This window comes from Notolepis coatsorum (genome assembly GCF_963971535.1).
Source record: "Notolepis coatsorum genome assembly, chromosome: 3".
NCBI lineage: Eukaryota > Metazoa > Chordata > Actinopteri > Aulopiformes > Paralepididae > Notolepis > Notolepis coatsorum.
Genome location: NC_140167.1, coordinates 63,660,856 through 63,680,855, shown reverse-complemented (window position 1 = coordinate 63,680,855; position 20,000 = coordinate 63,660,856). Strand labels below are relative to the sequence as shown.

General features: G+C 41.3%; 1 protein-coding gene across 1 annotated transcript in view; it reads right to left on the bottom strand.

Annotated features, from left to right (window-relative positions):
* Nucleotides 1–20,000, bottom strand: part of dennd1b (DENN/MADD domain containing 1B) — a 467,783-nt gene that overhangs the window by 231,433 nt on the left and 216,350 nt on the right. Inside the window, exon 4 of the mRNA XM_084311228.1 lies at nt 15,525–15,574. Within this exon, the coding sequence (XP_084167354.1) occupies nt 15,525–15,574 (50 nt within the window). The remainder of the gene's footprint in view (nt 1–15,524; nt 15,575–20,000) is intronic.

Genomic DNA, 20,000 nt, shown 5'->3' with positions numbered 1-20,000 from the left:
ATATGCTTGGCGGGTAGACTCTTCCCATCTACCCGCCACTGGCCGGTGAGTCAAAAAGTTAATTTCGCTCCCTGGTTTGAGCCCTGCAAACACCGCCATGTATTCCTATTCTTTAAAGCGGTGGCCTTCTTACCACACGGTACACAGCGCCATCTGGCGAAGATTGAGTTAAGAAAAGTTATATATCGAACATGATTCATTGTGCACTCGTTAGATTACACGTTGCGCATGTTATGACTTTGAACGTCTGCCATTTCCACCGCAAAAAGGACATACAAGTAACAATACGATGCGTCGATCATGAATATGCAAATCAGCTAAATGTCATGGTCGATGAATCATTGCAGCCCTAATATACATATATATAGTGTATAAATAACAGAACTAATTAGCAGAAATGATAAGAGATGGATATTGAACAATGTGACAAGGCACAGACTCTGGGTCCTTAGAGCAAACTTTTTCAGCTCGAGACCCAAAAGAGAAATTTGGTGTTTCCCCGGGACCCAAACTTACAAAAATACATCATGAATTGCCATAACATACATTTATAAACTACTGATAAAGAACACAACAAACCATAAATTTCAAATGTATATGAAATGTATTTATTTAATTATAAAAGTACATCACAGCAATAATCAGAGTGTAATGTTAAGTTGCTCACCACCTCATAACATATGTACATACAATTTTGTAACACTTTTAAATGAACAAACATGTTCTACTCTCCTTTCTATTTCTCACCCCTTTTTCAACTCTCCATTTCTTACCCCCTCCCTCCGTCCCTCAACCTTAAACCCCAACATTGAGCAACATTCTGATTAATTTGTACAGACTTATATAAAAATTCTACTGACCTGACATCATGCTAGAAGGGGTATAATATTTCATCTATGGCACAATGAAATCTAATGAGAGGTGTGTGCAGGGCTGTACAGTGCGACATATATATCGCACGTGCTACAGCAACAGCGGTCTCTGCGATGAATGGATTTACTTCAGTAGCACTGGTGCGATAGGCATTCGGTTCATATTGATACTCTTATTTTGAAAATCCTGTCGCAGGTCTCATTTCCGCCTAAGCGCAGTTCCAGTCATGATATATCTGGGCTCCGGCAGCTAGCAACAGTCAGGTTCATATGATACTCTTATTTTGAAAAAACCCATAGCAACTCCGTGATGTCATATCCGCCCCAGACCGTGCTTCTGCCTTCTGCTCTCGGCCGAGCGGAGCGGAGCTGCACAGCAGACTGCGGCTATTTTGCGATCCGAAATAAGTCCATGGTGTTTTTTTTCTCTCACAACGGGTCAAATGCATCTAACACGCTTTGCATCGTCGTCATTCCTTTATGCCCACATTGCCCGAAATGAACGTTACATTAGCATAAGCTAACAAGCTAATCCTGATCAGAGGCAGAGCCATAGAGAATTAGAGACAGTGTGGACTGGGGAAAGGGTGTGTGTGTGTGTCGAGAGGAGTGGAAGTTTGAAGACAGACTAGACTACAATATGATGCGGGGGTGGTGAGTTGAAAGTGTGAATGAATGAAAACTTTATTTAACAGATTGCAGAATGGGTACAATACAGTACGGCTCAATACACACAATTGTTAAGGGGATGCAGACCAGAGAAAGACTTTCGTCTTGTTTACATCAGGGTCCCCCATTGTGTGTGTGTGTGTGTGTGTGTGTGTGTCCCAACCGACCCCACTTCTATGTTTCAATAAATTATTTGCATTTAAAACTATTAACGCTGACTCATTCCTTCAGTCCACTCAAAATTATGCTAATATTCCTTATGTTGTTTATGATATTAATTGAAAATAGCATATGAGAGTATTATAGTAATAATAACACATGGCGATATATCATATACTAAAAAGCAATTTATAATTTTTGGCTGGTAAAAAATCTGCCTTTTTTAAATCTACCAGCCAAATGGCTGGTAAGTCAAAAAGTTAAGTTTGTTCCCTGACTGCAACTAAATAACACAAATACAATAGGCACATTTGTGACTGTTACAAATATAACACGTTTTATACTTGTGCTACAAGATTTTGGCCAGTGCTACAAAACTATCAACCTCTGTAGCACCAGTGCTATGTGCAAAAAAAGTTAACGTACAGCCCTGGGTATGTGGCTGGTTGAAGTTTTCAACCAGCAGATCTATTCTGGGCTTGGTTTTTGAAAGTGCTATTCTGAGGTCATGCTGAGCATTTAGTCTGTTTCTGTATTTGTTTTTCAGGTATGCTAGAGTATAAAACCCAGATTCACATAAGTATGTGGTGCCAAACTGAATCAACACATCTACAGCTTTTTTATTAAATTTTTTTTTATTTAAAGAATATATATTAAAATATTTTTATTTTATTTCTTTTTTATTGGCGACCCAATACAAACTGGTCCGCGACCCATTTTTGGTTGCGACCCCTAAGTTTGGGAAAAACTGCTTAAGAGGGATCTTAACACTTTTTTTTACTTGATATGAAATTACAGGTTCATACCTTCAAAATAAGCCATCACTTGTACAAATCGGGCGGATACTTTTAAATCTATGTCTTATCTCCAAAAAGATCATTCCAATTCCTGATCGCCATTCCAAATATTGATCACGCTTATTGATTGAGTATTGGCTGCTGTGAATATATATTCCAGGCTGATTCCCGTCCCGTGATGACTTCCATGTTGATCAGACTTCTTGCCAGCACAAGGAACCAGCTGGCTCCGCCTCTACATATCTACAGATCCCAGGTCAGTCTAAGCGACTGACCTGCAGTTACACAGGGATAGACGATAGGGGGCGCTTTTTTCCATTCTGAGCTCCTGTAGGAGCTGGTGTACCAACGGGAGAATCGGTTGATGAAATATGATTTCAGATTGCTAATAAAACAATAAAACGATATTTGTCGTCGTCGGCACTTAGTGGGGGGGCTAATAAAACGAAATATGTCGTCCGTGGCACTGAAAGTGTTAATATTATAACGTCTCTTATACCCCAGCGGCAAGTGCGTGCTGTCAGTAACTGATAAGGTGGAAAACGCCATCTTCCCTCGTGGCCAATGCATATCACAATGTGCGCCCACATAACTCAAATCAAATCAAATGTATTTGTAAGGCCCATACATATTTCACATTCTTAGGGCGGCTACGTGGCGTAGTGGGCAAGGCGCTCGCCACGAAATCTGGAGACGCTGGGCTCGCCTGTTCGAGCCCCGCTCTCCACATTTGCTTTCAGTTTAGCTGGTCGTCCGTACTAATACACATTGGCCGTATTAGGCGGTGGGAAACTGATGGGTGGGGATCGGGCGTTGTGGACAGCGACTCCTACAGGTCGGTTGGTGCGCCTGCGCAGTAGAATCAGGAAGTGTCGGGGGCAGCGTGAGCCTCCCACGCGTTACTCCTCGCCACTGAGAGATCGAGCTGCGCAGGTGAAAAGATGCGACTGCTGTTACCTCAAGTACCGGAGGGGACTTGTGCTATGTATGACTTAGTCCACATTGCAGCCGGCTTGTGGGAGGCAAGAAACAGCGTTCGTGACAGGGGAGGGTTGAATTGGATGATACGAAATTGGGATGGGAGAAAATATAGAAAATGGGAGAAAAAGTGGATTAAAAAAAAAACATATTTCACATTCTTATTGATGTTATTTATTAACCATTCAACTCATTTCACAATTCTCGTTACTCATATCACCTACTAACGTTATAACCTCTAACAGTAGTGTTCCCGGTACTTTTCACAGTGTACTGACCTGAAAGCATAGAATAGTGATCAAGAGGAATGAAGACGCAAGCTGCTCAGTTATACTCCAATTCTCCTCTGGCGTGAGAGGGTGGAAACCGTCACCTTAGGGCAGGGGTCAGCAACCTTTACTATCAAAAGAGCCACTTTTCCCCTCTCCCACAAAATAAAATGCTCAGGGAGCCGCACAACCTATTTACCCTTAAAATGACGATAACACAGTGTATAACGTTTTATATATCCCCAAGCATACCCCACATTTAACATAAAAACGCCTGACAATTGCATACCCAAAGTAATTTGCGATTTATTATACTTTATACTTATAGCACACAGTTTGTTGCATTAATGGAATTATAAAGCAACCAAAAAAGAAATGTTGACTTTTTATTGCTGTTTTTACCTGTTATAACAAAGGAAAACCTCAAACTCTTATGAAGAGGAGAAAAACGACTGGCTGTGTAGACCTATTTTTAACTAAAACACAGAAGAGGAGACAAAACACTGGTGTCTGTAGACCGACTTTGAAATAAAACCCTGAACTATGCAGCTCTATTTGAGTCCTTCCCTTATTTGTGGAAAATCTATAAAATAAAAAGTAAATTTTTCGTTGTTTCGCACCACATATCAGGCATGCAGGTAAGCCTGCATCGTTAGTCGTGAAAGCAAATTAATCTGTCCACGCTGAATTAAACCCTCTATTTTCCTCAGACTTTCCTTTTTTTGGATTTATCCATGGTTAGCTTACTGGGGGGGTCGGAAACTCAAGATTAGCCACTTGCAGACGGCAGGGAGAGGCGCAGGTGTGACGTACTGTATATTTTAGTTGATGAAATCTTTTTTCATTTCAGTGTCACAGTATGACATCGATCTAAAAAAAAAAAAAAAATGTAAAAAAGGTAAAAAAGATAAAAAAAAGGGAGGGAGCCGCAGCTGATTGGCTAAAGAGCCGCATGCGGCTCCGGAGCCGCAGGTTGCCGACCCCTGCCTTAGGGGAACCTGGCGCATCACCTGAACTAATAGGTTCTGCTCTTAACTTCCTGTCTAATCAATTCTCCATCTCACAGTCAATGTGAACTTAGTTAATTATATTAACGTGTAGCTGGTAATATAAAGTTTACCACAATTCTTCTAATCATAATAATTAGATATAAACAATTGCAAAAATTACACAAGATTATGCACATATTCTTGAGAGTACTACAATAACAGACTATTTACTCCAGAGCTACAGGGCTTCAAAGAAACCGGAGCCATTTCTCTTGCTATGCATAATGGTTACTTTAGCCAGAAAGCCCCCCACTTAACACCTTCCACCTTCCAGTCTGAGAGCAGCCATTGGCTTTGTGTGACCCTGCATCTATCCCCAGGCCATCAGGATGCTCAATGACTCTATGCAACACTAACCCAACCACATCCACAAGCACATTCTCAGGGGCTCATACAGAACCAAGCATTTCACTGTAATGTACATGTACTTTATACGTGACAAATAAAAGCAAACTTGAAACTTGTGAGATCTTATATAACCAAATAGAGAAGGGGTCTGCAATTAAATTTGGCCTTGGGTCAAATTTTTTCCAAGCCATTATATGGCGGGCCAGGACGCGTCTATGCCTTCTACAACGCTGTTCGGTTTCCGCATTGCCGATTTGCGCTCTGATTGGCCGAGCATGTGCGTGCGCATGAGCCGCGGCGCGGCCCTCAGCCATGCTGCGATAAGGCTTTCGCCAGCGGGGAGAGGGGCTACCGCGAGCGGGATCGCTGCGCTCATCAACGACCCTCCGTGCTCTGGCTTTCAACAGTGGGGAGAGTATTATGGGCTTTATGCCGCGAAGCAGTAAAACACCAGTGAACACATAGTTAAGTACGACTGACAGATGCATTGCAACTATGTGTGTTACTCACGGTAGCCCCTCTCCCCGCTGGCGAAAGCCTTATCACAGCACAGCTGAGGGCCGCGCCGCGGCTAATGCGCACGTGCGCGCTCGGCCAATCAGAGCGCAAAACGGCAATGCGGAAACCGAACAGCGTTGTAGAAGGCATAGACGCGTCCTGGCCCGCCATATAATGGCTTGGAAAAAATTTGACCCGAGGCCAAACTTAATTGCCGACCCCTTCTCTATTTGGTTATATAAGATCTCACAAGTTTCAAGTTTGCTTTTATTTGTCACGTATAAAGTACATGTACATTACAGTGAAATGCTTGGTTCTGTATGAGCCCCTGAGAATGTGCCTGTGGATGTGGTTGGGCTAATTAGTGTTGCATAGAGTCATTGAGCATCCTGATGGCCTGGGGATAGATGCAGGGTCACACAAAGCCAATGGCTGCTCTCAGACTGGAAGGTGTTAAGTGGGGGGCTTTCTGGCTAAAGTACTATTATGCATAGCAAGAGAAATGGCTCCGGTTTCTTTGAAGCCCTGTAGCTCTGGAGTAAATAGTCTGTTATTGTAGTACTCTCAAGAATATGTGCATAATCTTGTGTAATTTTTGCAATTGTTTATATCTAATTATTATGATTAGAAGAATTGTGGTAAACTTTATATTACCAGCTACACGTTAATATAATTAACTAAGTTCACATTGACTGTGAGATGGAGAATTGATTAGACAGGAAGTTAAGAGCGGAACCTATTAGTTCAGGTGATGCGCCAGGTTCCCCTAAGGCAGGGGTCGGCAACCTGCGGCTCCGGAGCCGCATGCGGCTCTTTAGCCAATCAGCTGCGGCTCCCTGCCTTTTTTTTCTTTTTTTAACCTTTTTTACTTTCTTTTTTTTTGGGATCGATGTCATACTGTGACAGTGACACTGAAATGAAAAAATATTTCATCAACTAAAATATACAGTACGTCACACCTGCGCCTCTCCCTGCCGTCTGCAAGTGGCTAATCTTGAGTTTCCGACCCCCCAGTAAGCTAACCATGGATAAATCCAAAAAAAGGAAAGTCTGAGGAAAATAGAGGGTTTAATTCAGCGTGGACAGATTAATTTGCTTTCACGACTAACGATGCAGGCTTACCTGCATGCCTGATATGTGGTGCGAAATTTGCGAAACAACAAAAAATTTACTTTTTATTTTATAGATTTTCCACAAATAAGGGAAGGACTCAAATAGAGCTGCATAGTTCAGGGGTTTATTTCAAAGTCGGTCTACAGACACCAGTGTTTTGTCTCCTCTTCTGTGTTTTATTTAAAAATAGGTCTACACAGCCAGTCGTTTTTCTCCTTTTCATAAGAGTTTGATGTTTTCCTTTGTTATAACAGGTAAAAACAGCAATAAAAAGTCAAAATTTCTCTTTTGGTTGCTTTATAATTCCATTAATGCAACAAACTGTGTGCTATAAGTATAAAGTATAATAAATCGCAAATTACTTTGGGTATGCAATTGTCAGGCGTTTTATGTTAAATGTGGGGTATGCTTGGGGATATATAAAACGTTATACACTGTTATCTTCATTTTAAGGGTAAATAGGTTGTGCGGCTCCCTGAGCATTTTATTTTGTGGGAGGGGGTCAAAGTGGCTCTTTTGATAGTAAAGGTTGCTGACCCCTGCCCTAAGGTGACGGTTTCCACCCTCTCACGCCAGAGGAGAATTGGAGTATAACTGAGCAGCTTGCGTCTTCATTCCTCTTGATCACTATTCTATGCTTTCAGGTCAGTACACTGTGAAAAGTACCGGGAACACTACTGTTAGAGGTTATAACGTTAGTAGGTGATATGAGTAACGAGAATTGTGAAATGAGTTGAATGGTTAATAAATAACGTCAATAAGAATGTGAAATATGTATGGGCCTTACAAATAAACAGCGTTGTAGAAGGCATAGACGCGGCCAGGACCAAAAACAATGACTAATTTAATAAATTGATAGTGACATTTTTTTAACTCTGTGACAGACCACCTTATAACTAAGTAAGGCTGTCCCCGAAGCCTGTTTTTGGGATTCGAACTTTGTCAGGGTTTTTCGAACGGATGTTCAAACCTTCGTTTTTAATTTAAAAACTTTTTTTTATAAATATCCTCAAACTAAATCCTCAATTTGAATAAAGTGAATAATCTGATTAAATTAGTCTTTTTTTATTTTTATTAAATCAACTTTCCAGCCCCAGACCCAGCCCAGAGAGAAGCCCCATCCCAACTAAATCAATTAAATCAACTTTCTTTAATGAATATAACTCAGTTTCTTTTAATACTATAATATTAGTGTAGCCTAATCTTTATCTGCAACTGTGAAGAAAAACCAGAATGAATAGAAAAAGATTAAAATAAAATAAAAAAGTGTTTTCTACTTTCCATTATTATATATAATAAATGTTTGCACTGAACATTATACCTTTGTCTTTTTGCCATTTTATTATAAAAACAGAGACAAGCGCCTCTCTATCGGTCTATCCATCCTACATTACGCGCAACCAGTGCGTCTATCTGGCGGCCCTTTCGGTGGAGCGGACTGGACTATTGAGAAACGATAGGAATTTTCCATTGGTTCTCCCAGTCCACGTGACCATTTCTAGCATTTCCATTGGCTATAGTGACAGACATAGATATATGATAAATAGATAGATACAGCGGATTAGATGCAGTCCAGAGAAAACAACCAATCTAGATATTTCAAGATTCTATTCTTTACTTCTGCGCACTGACACAACATTTTTAGATGACAATCTAAGCTAGTAAATAGATCCAAAGATATTTACTGTTTTGCCAAACATGTTTAGTGTTGCGCCTGGCTTTAGAGGGTTAAAAGCCAAATTGTATTTTTCTTTAGTTGTGTATCACGTCTTCTTTAAGCGGATTCAGCTTTTTTCCCTCCAATTTGACGTCAGTTTAATTGCATTGTTACTGTTCACATGTGTGGTACCATCACAGTCATATACAAGTAAAGATAAAGTTTGAGGCTCCGGGGTGCATTTTTCGCTGATCATCCAATACATTGTTTGAAAGTTGAATTTTCGGCCTTTCGATCGTCACCACATTCAACCTATTGCATGCTTCGGGTCTCGAGTTACAAGACAAAATATCCAGCGAGCGTCATTACAAGCCGTTCCGACAAGTGACGACGTTTCAGCACCAGGCGCTGTCCACCGACTTTATTCATGTTGAGCAAGCGCTACATTGCACCTCGCTGCCTATACCCGTTATTCACTCTCTCTCTCTCAACATGGATAAAACAAAGTATAATAAGAATTCTTTACAGTAGGTGGTGGTAGTTTCTCTGTTTGGACATTATAGCATAAATATATAGCCTAGCCAATAGTCGGTCTGATATATAATAAAGAAAATAATATTCTCAAAATAATCTGATGGGCCAGATATTATTGCTGGCGGGCCAATTTCTGCCCGCAGGCCACCTATTGCCGACCACTGAACTAGAGGATAAAGGAAAATAGTCAAGATAGTAATAAAGATTCAAGATTTTATTATAATTTTAATTAAAGTACAATAGAGCTGGCTCATGTTATAACAAATAAAACAAATCTGACAGCTCAGCTCAGATTAATCATACCAAGTCGCTTTGGATAAAAGTGTCAGCTACACAAGTAAGTGTATTATTATTTTTTAAGTTTAAATATCATCATTATTTGGCCATCCTCAGTAAATACTGAGATGGGACAGGCGCTCACTAGGGCTGTCCCCGACTAAGGATTTGGATAGTGGACTATGATTGGCCGAAATTAGCCGATAGTCAGATTTTTCTTTTTTTAAAGTATAATTATTTTTTTTATCATTCCATTTGGGCTATGGGGGATGCTTAATGTCTGAAGGAGTCAACGGAAGGCTTCTTGTCCTCTGCAAAATCATGCAATTGGTCCACTGATGGATACATCTTGATATTTGTCTAGTCTAGTGTGTTCATTAGATGGGTGAAATCCTCTTTCAGTACCTCTGTGCCTGTTTTCTTAGGCAGTTAGTCTCTGGTATGCGTGCCATTAGCGTTAGCCACGCTTCTAGGCCTCTTTTCTTTTGGAAAGAATGATTGTATTCGACTAGGAGGTTGGCAGTTGACTACGGCTCCTTTCAATCGATTAGTCGACTATTAGACTAATAGGGGTCAGCCCTAGCGCTCACACACGCACACATATTTACACTTATAGCAGACTTAATGATTTTAGAATATTTCAGCTAATGAAGTTAAATCAACTATCCAGTTAGTTTTTATAGTGTAACTTTGGGCTACTTGAGAGAGAGAGAGCGACTCTCATTACACGCAACGCGTGTCAGTCTGACTTGCGGAGTGCGCACTGCGTTCCGTTGTCTCAGAATGGATTTGGTAGAGAGAGAGCGAGAGAGACTCCGTTATGTGCCATTCATTCTGACTTGCGGAGCGCACACTGGACTTAATCTATGCACACAGCCAGCCAGGCTTTTATGCTATACAGAGAGAATCAGATACAATTGAACACAAACAACAAACAAAGATGTTAATGTTTCACACCGCCAACAAAGTAGCCTACTGAGTCCGACATCTCGGAATGGAAATGAGCTGTAATTTCTGCACGTCTACCTCCAGACCTGAGTATTTAACCACACCCCTCCAACACAAATGTAGTTCTTTCTACTGCGTCGGAATAAATACTGTTGGACAATCTAACAATAATTAACACATTTACAAGTCGTATTACGTTTTGCAAATAAGGATACAGATAGAGAACATTTCAAAGCATTCAAAAATGCCAATACCTCTATTTTGACCTATTTCTGAATCGCGCAACTTTTTCGGCTTTTCTGAATAATCTTCTCTGCCGGCACAATCCGACCTAGACCGTGCCGGCTCGCAAATGTATTTGACAGCGACGTGGCAGACTATAAGCAAATAAGCTAATGGCTAATGGGACAATCTAGCTTTATCCTGCATTCAGAGTGACACACTACTAGCCTACCGTGTTTTATTCAACATTGATTGATTGATTGATTGATTGATTGATTGATTGATTGATTGATTGATTGAAAACTTTATTAACAGATTGCAGAATGGGTACAATATAGTACGGCTCAATACACACAATTGTTAAGGGGATGCAGACCAGAGAAAGACTTTCGTCTTGTTTACATCAGGGTCCCCCATTTTCAATTAATAATGAAATGTATTTTAGACTGTTAAACTACTAGCCTACAGTGTTTTATTCAACATGTCTGTTAGACTGTTAAACTACTAGTCAAGTGTTTTATTCAACATGTCTTTTAGACTGTTAAACTAAATGCCAATCCGGGCCGTCACGCACTCGCGCACACTCGCAGCATTTTGTGCTAGTCTGTAAATTTGGCTGCATTTTTTACCGATCATCCAATACACTGTTCAAAAGTTGAATTTGCCGCCTTTCGATCACCACCACACTCAACCAATTGCGTGCTTCGGGTCTCGAGTTACAAGACGATATATCCGGTGAGCGTCATTTGACAGGCCGCTCCATCAAGTGACCACATCCGACTGTAAATGGTCCTGAACTGACCAATCGCCGCTGATGGCGAAAATGATTGACCACCGTTGCAGCCAAGGAGCGTCTGCTCCGAAAGCGATCCCAGGCGGGCGGGTGACAGTGGGGGATGGTTGGGAAGGTGACGAAGAAGTCCTTTGTCCTGACTCAAGCGTCTGAATGAATGGAAGTGGACAGCCATTTTGGATAATCATGCTGAATTTTTACCGGTACACACATTACAAAAACCATTGTCAAACATACATCTTCTGTGTGATCTTTAGATGATTTGGACCTGTACTACATAAGACTTCAGGCTATGGAACCGTTGTGTTTTCCAGCTCCTACCTCTCAGCTGGAACTTAAAAACAGGCATCTGGCAACAAGTAAACAGAAATGTGAGTACACACAACTTTTACTTCAGTGTGTTCAAACCTATTTCACTAGCACTCAAAGTGATTTTTCTTTATTGTGTTAGCAACTTCAGAATGTTACTTTTCAAAAGAGACCAGACTCATGCATGTGCTAGTATAAAGTATCTCTTTACCAAAGCATTTGACTGACTTTAAACTATTATACTGCACCATTTATCTGTGATTGACATTGCACTATTTCTCTATGTTTTATTCCCCATGTTTTTATTCTTTTATTTTATATATCTGAGGCTGGATATTATCCGTACTAGTCAATTACTGTTTTCCCACAGATAGGTGGGAAGTTTTGGGACTGTGAGCAGGAAATGTGAAAGGCTTTACAGACCAAGTCTTGGTGTCTTTATTATTATTTATTATTCCCTCTGTTTTATTCTCTTATTACCGGTACTTTATTATTTTATTACTATTTTATTGCACTGCACTATTTTCCTCTGTCTATTGCTTTTTATTACAGGTTCGAAACTGTCAGGTATTAAACTGTGTGGGTATCAAGCAAGAAAGACTGTCAGGCTTTAAAACTGTGTAAGACCGAGGCCTAGAACTGCGCCCTGAGAGAGGGAACTGGGCCCTGAGAGGGAGGTTTGCCCTGAGTGGGAGGTTCAAAGGGTCAAAGTGGGTATCAAACAGGAGGGAAGACTGTCAGGTTTTAAACTGTGGATACCAAACAGAAGGTAAAGACGACTTTGAACTGATAAACAGTAATCCAGAAAATCTTTATTGCACTGTAAAAAACTGATTTTATAGTATTCATGTCTTTTCTATTCTACTAAAACTGAATCAAACCATAAACAAAGTGGCCTGTTGGGATGTTAGATCCTAATGTGAAAAACTGTGATTTTATATGTGTGCTCATTTTACCCTTGCTATTATTTGACTTGTTTTTACTTGTATTTCTACGCCCACTATCCGCTGGGTGCATACTATGACCTTTATCACAGTTTGTAACAGATTACAGAAATTCAAGAAGCCTATTGGAACGTGAGCTTCTGATGATTTGATTAATATATCTGCATTATTTTATCCCACTTTATGCTTAGCTCTTGCTGCTTGTTTTACACTGATTGTATGTCTTATTTCTTCTGCAATCCCCTCTATGAAAGGTGCTATACAAATAGTTATTATGTATTTTAGACTGTGTAACACAATACTTATGTATTTTTTGTTAAACTACTAGCCTACAGTGTTTTATTCAACATGTATTTTAGACTGTTAAACTACTAGCCTAGTGATGTCTGTTATACTATTAAACTACTATCCTACAGTGTTTTATTCAACATGTCTGTTATACTATTAAACTACTATCCTACAGTGTTTTATTCAACATGTCTGTTAGACTATTAAACTACTAGCCTACAGTGTTTTATTCAACATGTCTGTTAGACTATTAAACTACTATCCTACAGTGTTTTATTCAGCATGTAGTTTAGACTGTTAAACTACTAGCCTACAGTGTTTTATTCAACATGTCTGTTAGACTGTTAAACTACTATCCTACAATGTTTTACTCAGCATGTCATGAGGGCTTTAGATTCCTAGTATGATAGAGAATAATTTGGGGACCCATTTAAAGACCCACATGGGGGGTCCCGAGCCACACTTTGAAAAATACTGCCATGATGAAGGTAGTCGGTGTGTCCATATATAACAATGATCCATTTAACAGTCATAGCGTATCTAAGAACAAATTACTTTTATACTTGCGCCAATTACACAGTATTACAAAAAGTCAAACAAGTTAAAAACCTCAGTGTGTGTGCTTGTGTGTGTGTGTGTGTGTGTGTGTGTGTGTGTGTGTGTGTGTAGGGCTGTAATGTAACCACTGGGTGACAACTGCTATACTTCTCCACCACTAGATGGCAGCAGCTCAACTTCAGTTAGAGAAGCATGCAGCCTCTGTCTTTCCCCCTCACTCTGCTGCTCGCACTCTCCCTCACTACCTCTCCTTTTCCCACTCCAATCAGATGCATTACATGTCATTTTCTCTGCTGAAAATAAATGCCCAGTCCTCCGTCAGGGAGTCGCCATGAGCCAAGCAGACCTTCATCGTGTCCAAGGAGACTTAAATTGTTAACTTGAATTGTGTACCACTAGTGTCTTTTAATGCCATGCATTCCTAAGCGTGCCACTGTACACATGTATACAGACATGCTGATAGGCAGATCTACATCATCACCACTGTACCAGTCTTTCTACCGATACCTACATTATGAATCTGTTACCGTCCTAATTTCGTATCAGTATCTTGGGTAAACAACGCATTCCTCCACTACATAGGTTGTTTTATTTTGTGTCTTTTTAACCCTTCCACTACCACACTACAGAGTTTTTATTTTATTTTTATTTTTTTAAATCTTTTTCCCCCTCCTTTTTCCGATTTTTCTCCCATCCCACCGTTAGTCGTTATGCCAATTCCCAACCCCCTTCCTGGTTGTTGCGCACTTTCCCCTACTGTTGGTCCGAGAGGCCGGAGACTGTCACATGCTTTCCTCCGACGCATGTGCAGCCAGCCGGCAGCCAGCCTGGCCGTGCAGATTCTCACCGGGAGAGTGTAACGTGTGGAAGGTCGCACTACCTCTCTCCAGATCCTACCCTTGCTGAGCAGGCGCCCCGACCGAACTGTAGGGGTCGCTGTCCACAACGCCCAGGACCCACCCACGGCTCCCCTCACCCTAACTCAGCCAAACGAGTTAGTATAGCGATCAGCCCGAGCCAAGGCAATGCTGACTCTCCGGGAGTCGAGACCGCAGCCTCTTGCATTGGTGACGAGCACAATCTCCGCTACGCCACCTGACCGCCCCACACTACAGAGGGTTAATGCTTCCACTACCACACTACAGAAGGTTAACCCTTTCACTACCACACTACAGAGGGTTAACCCTTTCACTACCACACTAGGATTAAACCAACTGAATGTACAACAACCAGACAGACAAACATGTTGACAGACAAACATTACAAAACATGTTGACAGACAAACATTACAAACATGTTGACAGACAAGCATTGCAAACATGTTGACAGACAAACATTACAAACATGTTGACAGATAACCAACACAGCATGGTATTTATGCTACAGAGGTAAATGTGATAATATACTTTGATATGGATTTCAGGTCATGCCGTCCAGCCCTAACTCATTGGCATGGTGATTGTAATCATCATGATTGATCAACTGATTGATTAGTCTTTGGGTTGTAATGAACTGTTGTGATGTCTGCTACAACACTGAGAATACAGTGAGGTGAGTTTGACTGGATTAAGTCGGGTTTGAAAATAGGAACAACACACACACACATGTACATAATCACATGTACACAGGCACACACACATGCATGTATAGACACACACAAATATATAATCACATAATACACAGTCAAGCACACATGCATACACACACACATATGACATATACACAGGCACACACACATGCATGTACACCACACACACACACACACACACACACACACATTTGAGAGTCAGTATGAATGTTGTGCACAGTGTCATTGGGCTTACCATGGCATCATTGTGTGACACACACACACACACACACACACACACACAAATCTCACCTTGTTTGCTTGTTCACACATATTCCTGTTAGTGTGTCTGTGTATGTGTGTCTGAGTGTATGTGTGCGCAAACTGTGCATGTATGTAATAGAAGTATGAATGAATTATGCGTGTACTGTATACATATACAACAGTATGTGTGTATGCATGTTAGTGTGTGTGAGCATGTACACATGAGCATGTGCTTGCGTGCTTCTATGTGTGTGTGTGTGTGTGTGTGTGTGTGTGTGTGTGTGTGTGTGTGCGTGTGTGTGTGTGTGTGCGTGCATGCATGCGTGTGTGTGTGTGCAGGGGGGGTCAGTCAGACAGCCTCTATGCTATACTAACAAACAGGAGATGTTAGAGGGAGGAAGGAACCTGGTACCTCTCCACGTCGAAGGGGAAGCAGAACTTGGGAACCGTCTGCAGAACCTCCTGTAAAACCAGAACAGAGACAGAACTGTCAACCAGGAGAGAATTAAAATAACCTTCAATTAGGGGCTGATCCCTCATAGTCAGTCCGTCAATGAGTCCGTTTGGTCTTAGTTGATTAGTCTAGTCGTTTCTTCTGCTTGTTTTCATGCTGAATGAGTTAATGAGTTAAAATGATAAGCACATCTCTTGTTAAGCACTAGATTTTAAATAAGCACATCTCTAGTTAAGCACTAGTTTTTAAATAAGTACATCTCTAGTTAAGCACTAGATTTTAAATAAGCACATCTCTTGTTAAGCACTAGATTTTAAATGATAAGCACATCTCTGACAAACACTAGATTTAAAATAAGCACATCACTGTTAAGCACTAGACTTAACACTTTGATTACCACTGGTCAACATGGTAAAACGTGGTTAAATGCCAGCACCAACTTCATGTGTGTCTAATCTGCCCGTCGCTTATCAATGACTTGTTTGCAGTCAACATTGTCGAAACGGATTGTTTTTTTTAATCGGTTCATTTCCGTTTTATAGCATTTTGAAAAGCCCTTGTTTTTCAGGAAAATATAGATTCCGTAATAAACAGCATTTACTGGAATATTATGGCATACACAAAAACGTTGTAATTTTTCGGCCTATTTATAAATAGTTTTCAAATAAACGCTAGATTATCGATAGTATATGTGTACTTATGCACGCTATATAAGCGATCTGAAAAGTATATTCTCTCATTTCCTGATCAGCGAGCACACACACACACACACACATATGGGACACGTTGATATATCTGTGAAAAAAGCTCTGATTACCCCAAGACTGGTCAAATAGATTCCTTACCTCAGATCAGATGTTATCCAAAAAGATTATTCCAATTCCTGATCGCCATTCCAAATATCGATCGCGTTTATTGATTCAGCGTTGGGTGCTGGAAATACATAATCCTCGCTGTTCTGAGGGCCGGCGATCAACTTGGGTCTCTTCATTTGGCTTGACGGAAAAGTAACATGAGGAAACAGGCCCCCCCCCCCTTCATCAGTCTAAACTAATGGGGTGCAGTTACACAGGGAGAGACGATAGGGGGCGGTATCTTCCCAATTGAGCTCAGAGAGACTCTGCAACACTAGCATGAGGCTCGATTGATGAAATATGAATTCAAATCGCCAATAAAAAAAAATACGACAAACAAACGCTATATAGTGTTGCCGGCACTCAACTGGCGGCATGAACTAACGACAAAACGCGTTGCTGGCACTCAAAGTGTTAAAGAGGTCCCTCTGCATTATTGCATGTGGGAAACTCTAAATGTTAGATTTATCTATGAAATCAACTAATGGATTAGTCAACAAATCCCATACGTTTCTTTATTCGAGGTCAGTCCTACTTAGGGATGGGTACCGAATTTGGTACTTTTAAAGGTACTTACCGAAACACGTCGGTACTACCGAGTATCGATTACCGTTGTAGTTTTTCTTTTTTTTTTACCTTTTTTTTCATGTCAACGTTCACACGCACAATATACGCTTACCTAGGATTTGACTTGATTCAACAACAAAGCAGCCGGGGCAATGGCAAGCCGAAAACGGTCGAAAGTGTAGTTATTTGAAGTTTGGATTTTTTTCCCCACAACTGAGGTAGGTAGATTACATTTTTAGAGACTAAAGTACCGAAAAAGGTACCGTTGGGTACCGGTATCGATTCACAGGTACCGGTACCGTATCGGTTCAAATGTGAACGGTACCCATCCCTACTTCCAATACGCTAACCAATAGCAATCACTTAATTCCCCACTTCTTACAAAAATTGAAATGAGTTAAAGAGTTAACATGTATTACTCTGTATCTGTGCTTCCTAGCACTAGTAATTACCATCATCTACATCTGGCAGCAGCCTTTAGTTAAAGATTGATTGATTGATTGATTGAACATTTTATTAACAGATTGCAGAATGGGTACAATACAGTACAACTCAATACACACAATTGTTAAGGGGATGCAGACCAGAGAAAGACTTTCGTCTTGTTTACATCAGGGTCCCCCATTTTCAATTCATAATGACATTATGACATACTCAACATACCGATATATATCATGACAGTACTGTTTAAGAGAAAAGATGGACAGAATGATGTCAACGTCTATAATCTCAAAATCCAAATGCATTTTCCTTCAAACACATCACCAAGTCATTCAACAAGAAATATCTGTGTGTAACCTGATTAGTGTTTCTGTCAGTAGTTCTACGACGGGATTACAGGTACCATTTTTTTGGTAAATGTTCAGATTACCGTAATCCAATATCCTATCATTTATTATGCAATTCATTACATTGAAACCTGGAGTCATTAAGATAGAGGATCACTGCTGCTTGAGAACACGCTAAATTAAATCCACAAAACATTAGACATTTTGCCCCAATTCCCTCTAAAGCCACCAACAGGTTGAGGGCCAATGTTTATAATTAGCTCCCTCATTTGCCGTAATTAAGAATCCAAACAACAGATTTTCAGTAAGTAGCAGAGTTCAACTACTAGGCCAACACTCTATGGTGAATAAAGGGTTTAGCAAAGAATCGTAGCTCTTGGGTCTTTGGGAGAAGAAGACTGTAGAAAATATGGGTTCCTTCCAAGGCACTCAAAATATATATACGGAAGGAAACATTTATTTCTTAAAAAGCCTTTGATTGTGTCACCCTTTATATACAGGAGTTCATCAACACAGGTGGCCGACACAGGGCAATCCCGCCATACATTGGTGATCGAGCAATCAATCAATCAATCAATTATAGACAAAGCACATCAATAGAATCACAACATGACATTAAATACCAAACTAAAACAGAAACAGAAAATAAGTTTATATCAGGGTATCTTGTTTTTCACGTAGAAATAACAATCGGTACCAATTGTCTCGTCTTGTCCGTCTATATTCTTGAGTGCCTAGGATCCTGTCTTTCTTAACAGATTTCAGTGTTCCAACAGAAAACTGGGACTAAACACCGGGGACAGAACTACAACCAAAGCCATGACTAACCCCCCGACCACTGCAGCTACAAAGCCTTATGGTGTAAACACTGGACAGACAGAAACGCAAATGGCACATTTCTGAGAAACGTAATTCATGTCATTTCAGAGCCTTCAGGCTCCCCTGGGTTTACTCCAAGAGTGGCAGGACAAAACAAGGATTAATGTTAACCGCCACAGATAGCGATCAGATAAGATCTCTGAATCAAAACGATGGAGACCTAATGCACTTAATCCAAATGAACGAAGGATCTGAAGCACTTCAGCCTCCAGGAGCTGAGAGGGACCTCAATGTACTGTTTAAATCATTAGTGTTATTAAGTTCATACATATCAGGAGAGAGAGAGAGAGAGAGAGAGAGAGAGAGAGAGAGAGAGAGAGAGAGAGAGGAGAGAGAGGAGAGAGAGAGAGAGAGAGAGAGGGGGGGGGGAATGAAAGACCAACGAGAGCGAGAGACAGTAAGCAATAGAGAGACAGATAGAGAGTCGAGGGGGGTGAAAGAGAAGGAAAAGAGATAGTGTGTGCGTTTGTGTGAGAGAGAGAGAGAGAGAGAGAGAGAGAGAGAGGGAGAGGGAGAGGGAGAGGGAGAGGAGAGGGAGAGGGAGGAGGGAGAGGGAGAGAGAGGAGAGAGAGAGAGAGAGAGAGAGAGAGAGGAGAGAGAGAGAGAGAGAGAGAGAGAGAGAGAGAGAGAGACCAGAGACCCAGGTTGTGTTGGCAGATTGCAGTGACAATGGACTAAGCAGCTCTAAGGGGTTAGGAGGCAGGGGGGGCAGGTGGGAGGGGAGAGCCTTCAGGGCTTTACCTCCTACACCTCCCCTGTGGATTGGGGGGGGGGGGGGGGGGGGGAGTTAGGGTCTGTGTGAAGGGGAGGGAGAGGGGGGGCTGCTTTCCTCTAGTGGCATATGGATTTAGACAGGGAACAGGAAACACAGCGGAGCAGAGTGAGTCAGAACACCATATGGGTTCACTGGCTACACCAGATCAGCCACCAAGCTCTGTCCGTCTGTCTGTCTGTCTGTCTGTCTGTTACACCAGATCAGCCACCAAACTCTGTCCGTCTGTCTGTCCTGTCTGTTACACCAGATCAGCCACCAAACTCTGTCCGTCTTGTCTGTCTGTTACACCAAGATCAGCCACCAAACTCTGTCCGTCTGGTCTGTCTGGTTACACCAGATCAGCCACCAAGCTCTGTCCGTCTGTCTGTCTGTTACACCAGATCAGCCACCAAGCTCTGTCCGTCTGTCTGTCTGTTACACCAGATCAGCCCACCAAGCTCTGTCCGTCTGTCTGTCTGTACACCAGATCAGCCACCAAGCTCTGTCCGTCTGTCTGTCTGTTACACCAGATCAGCCACCAAGCTCTGTCCGTCTGTCTGTCTGGGGTTTACACCAGATCAGCCACCAAGCT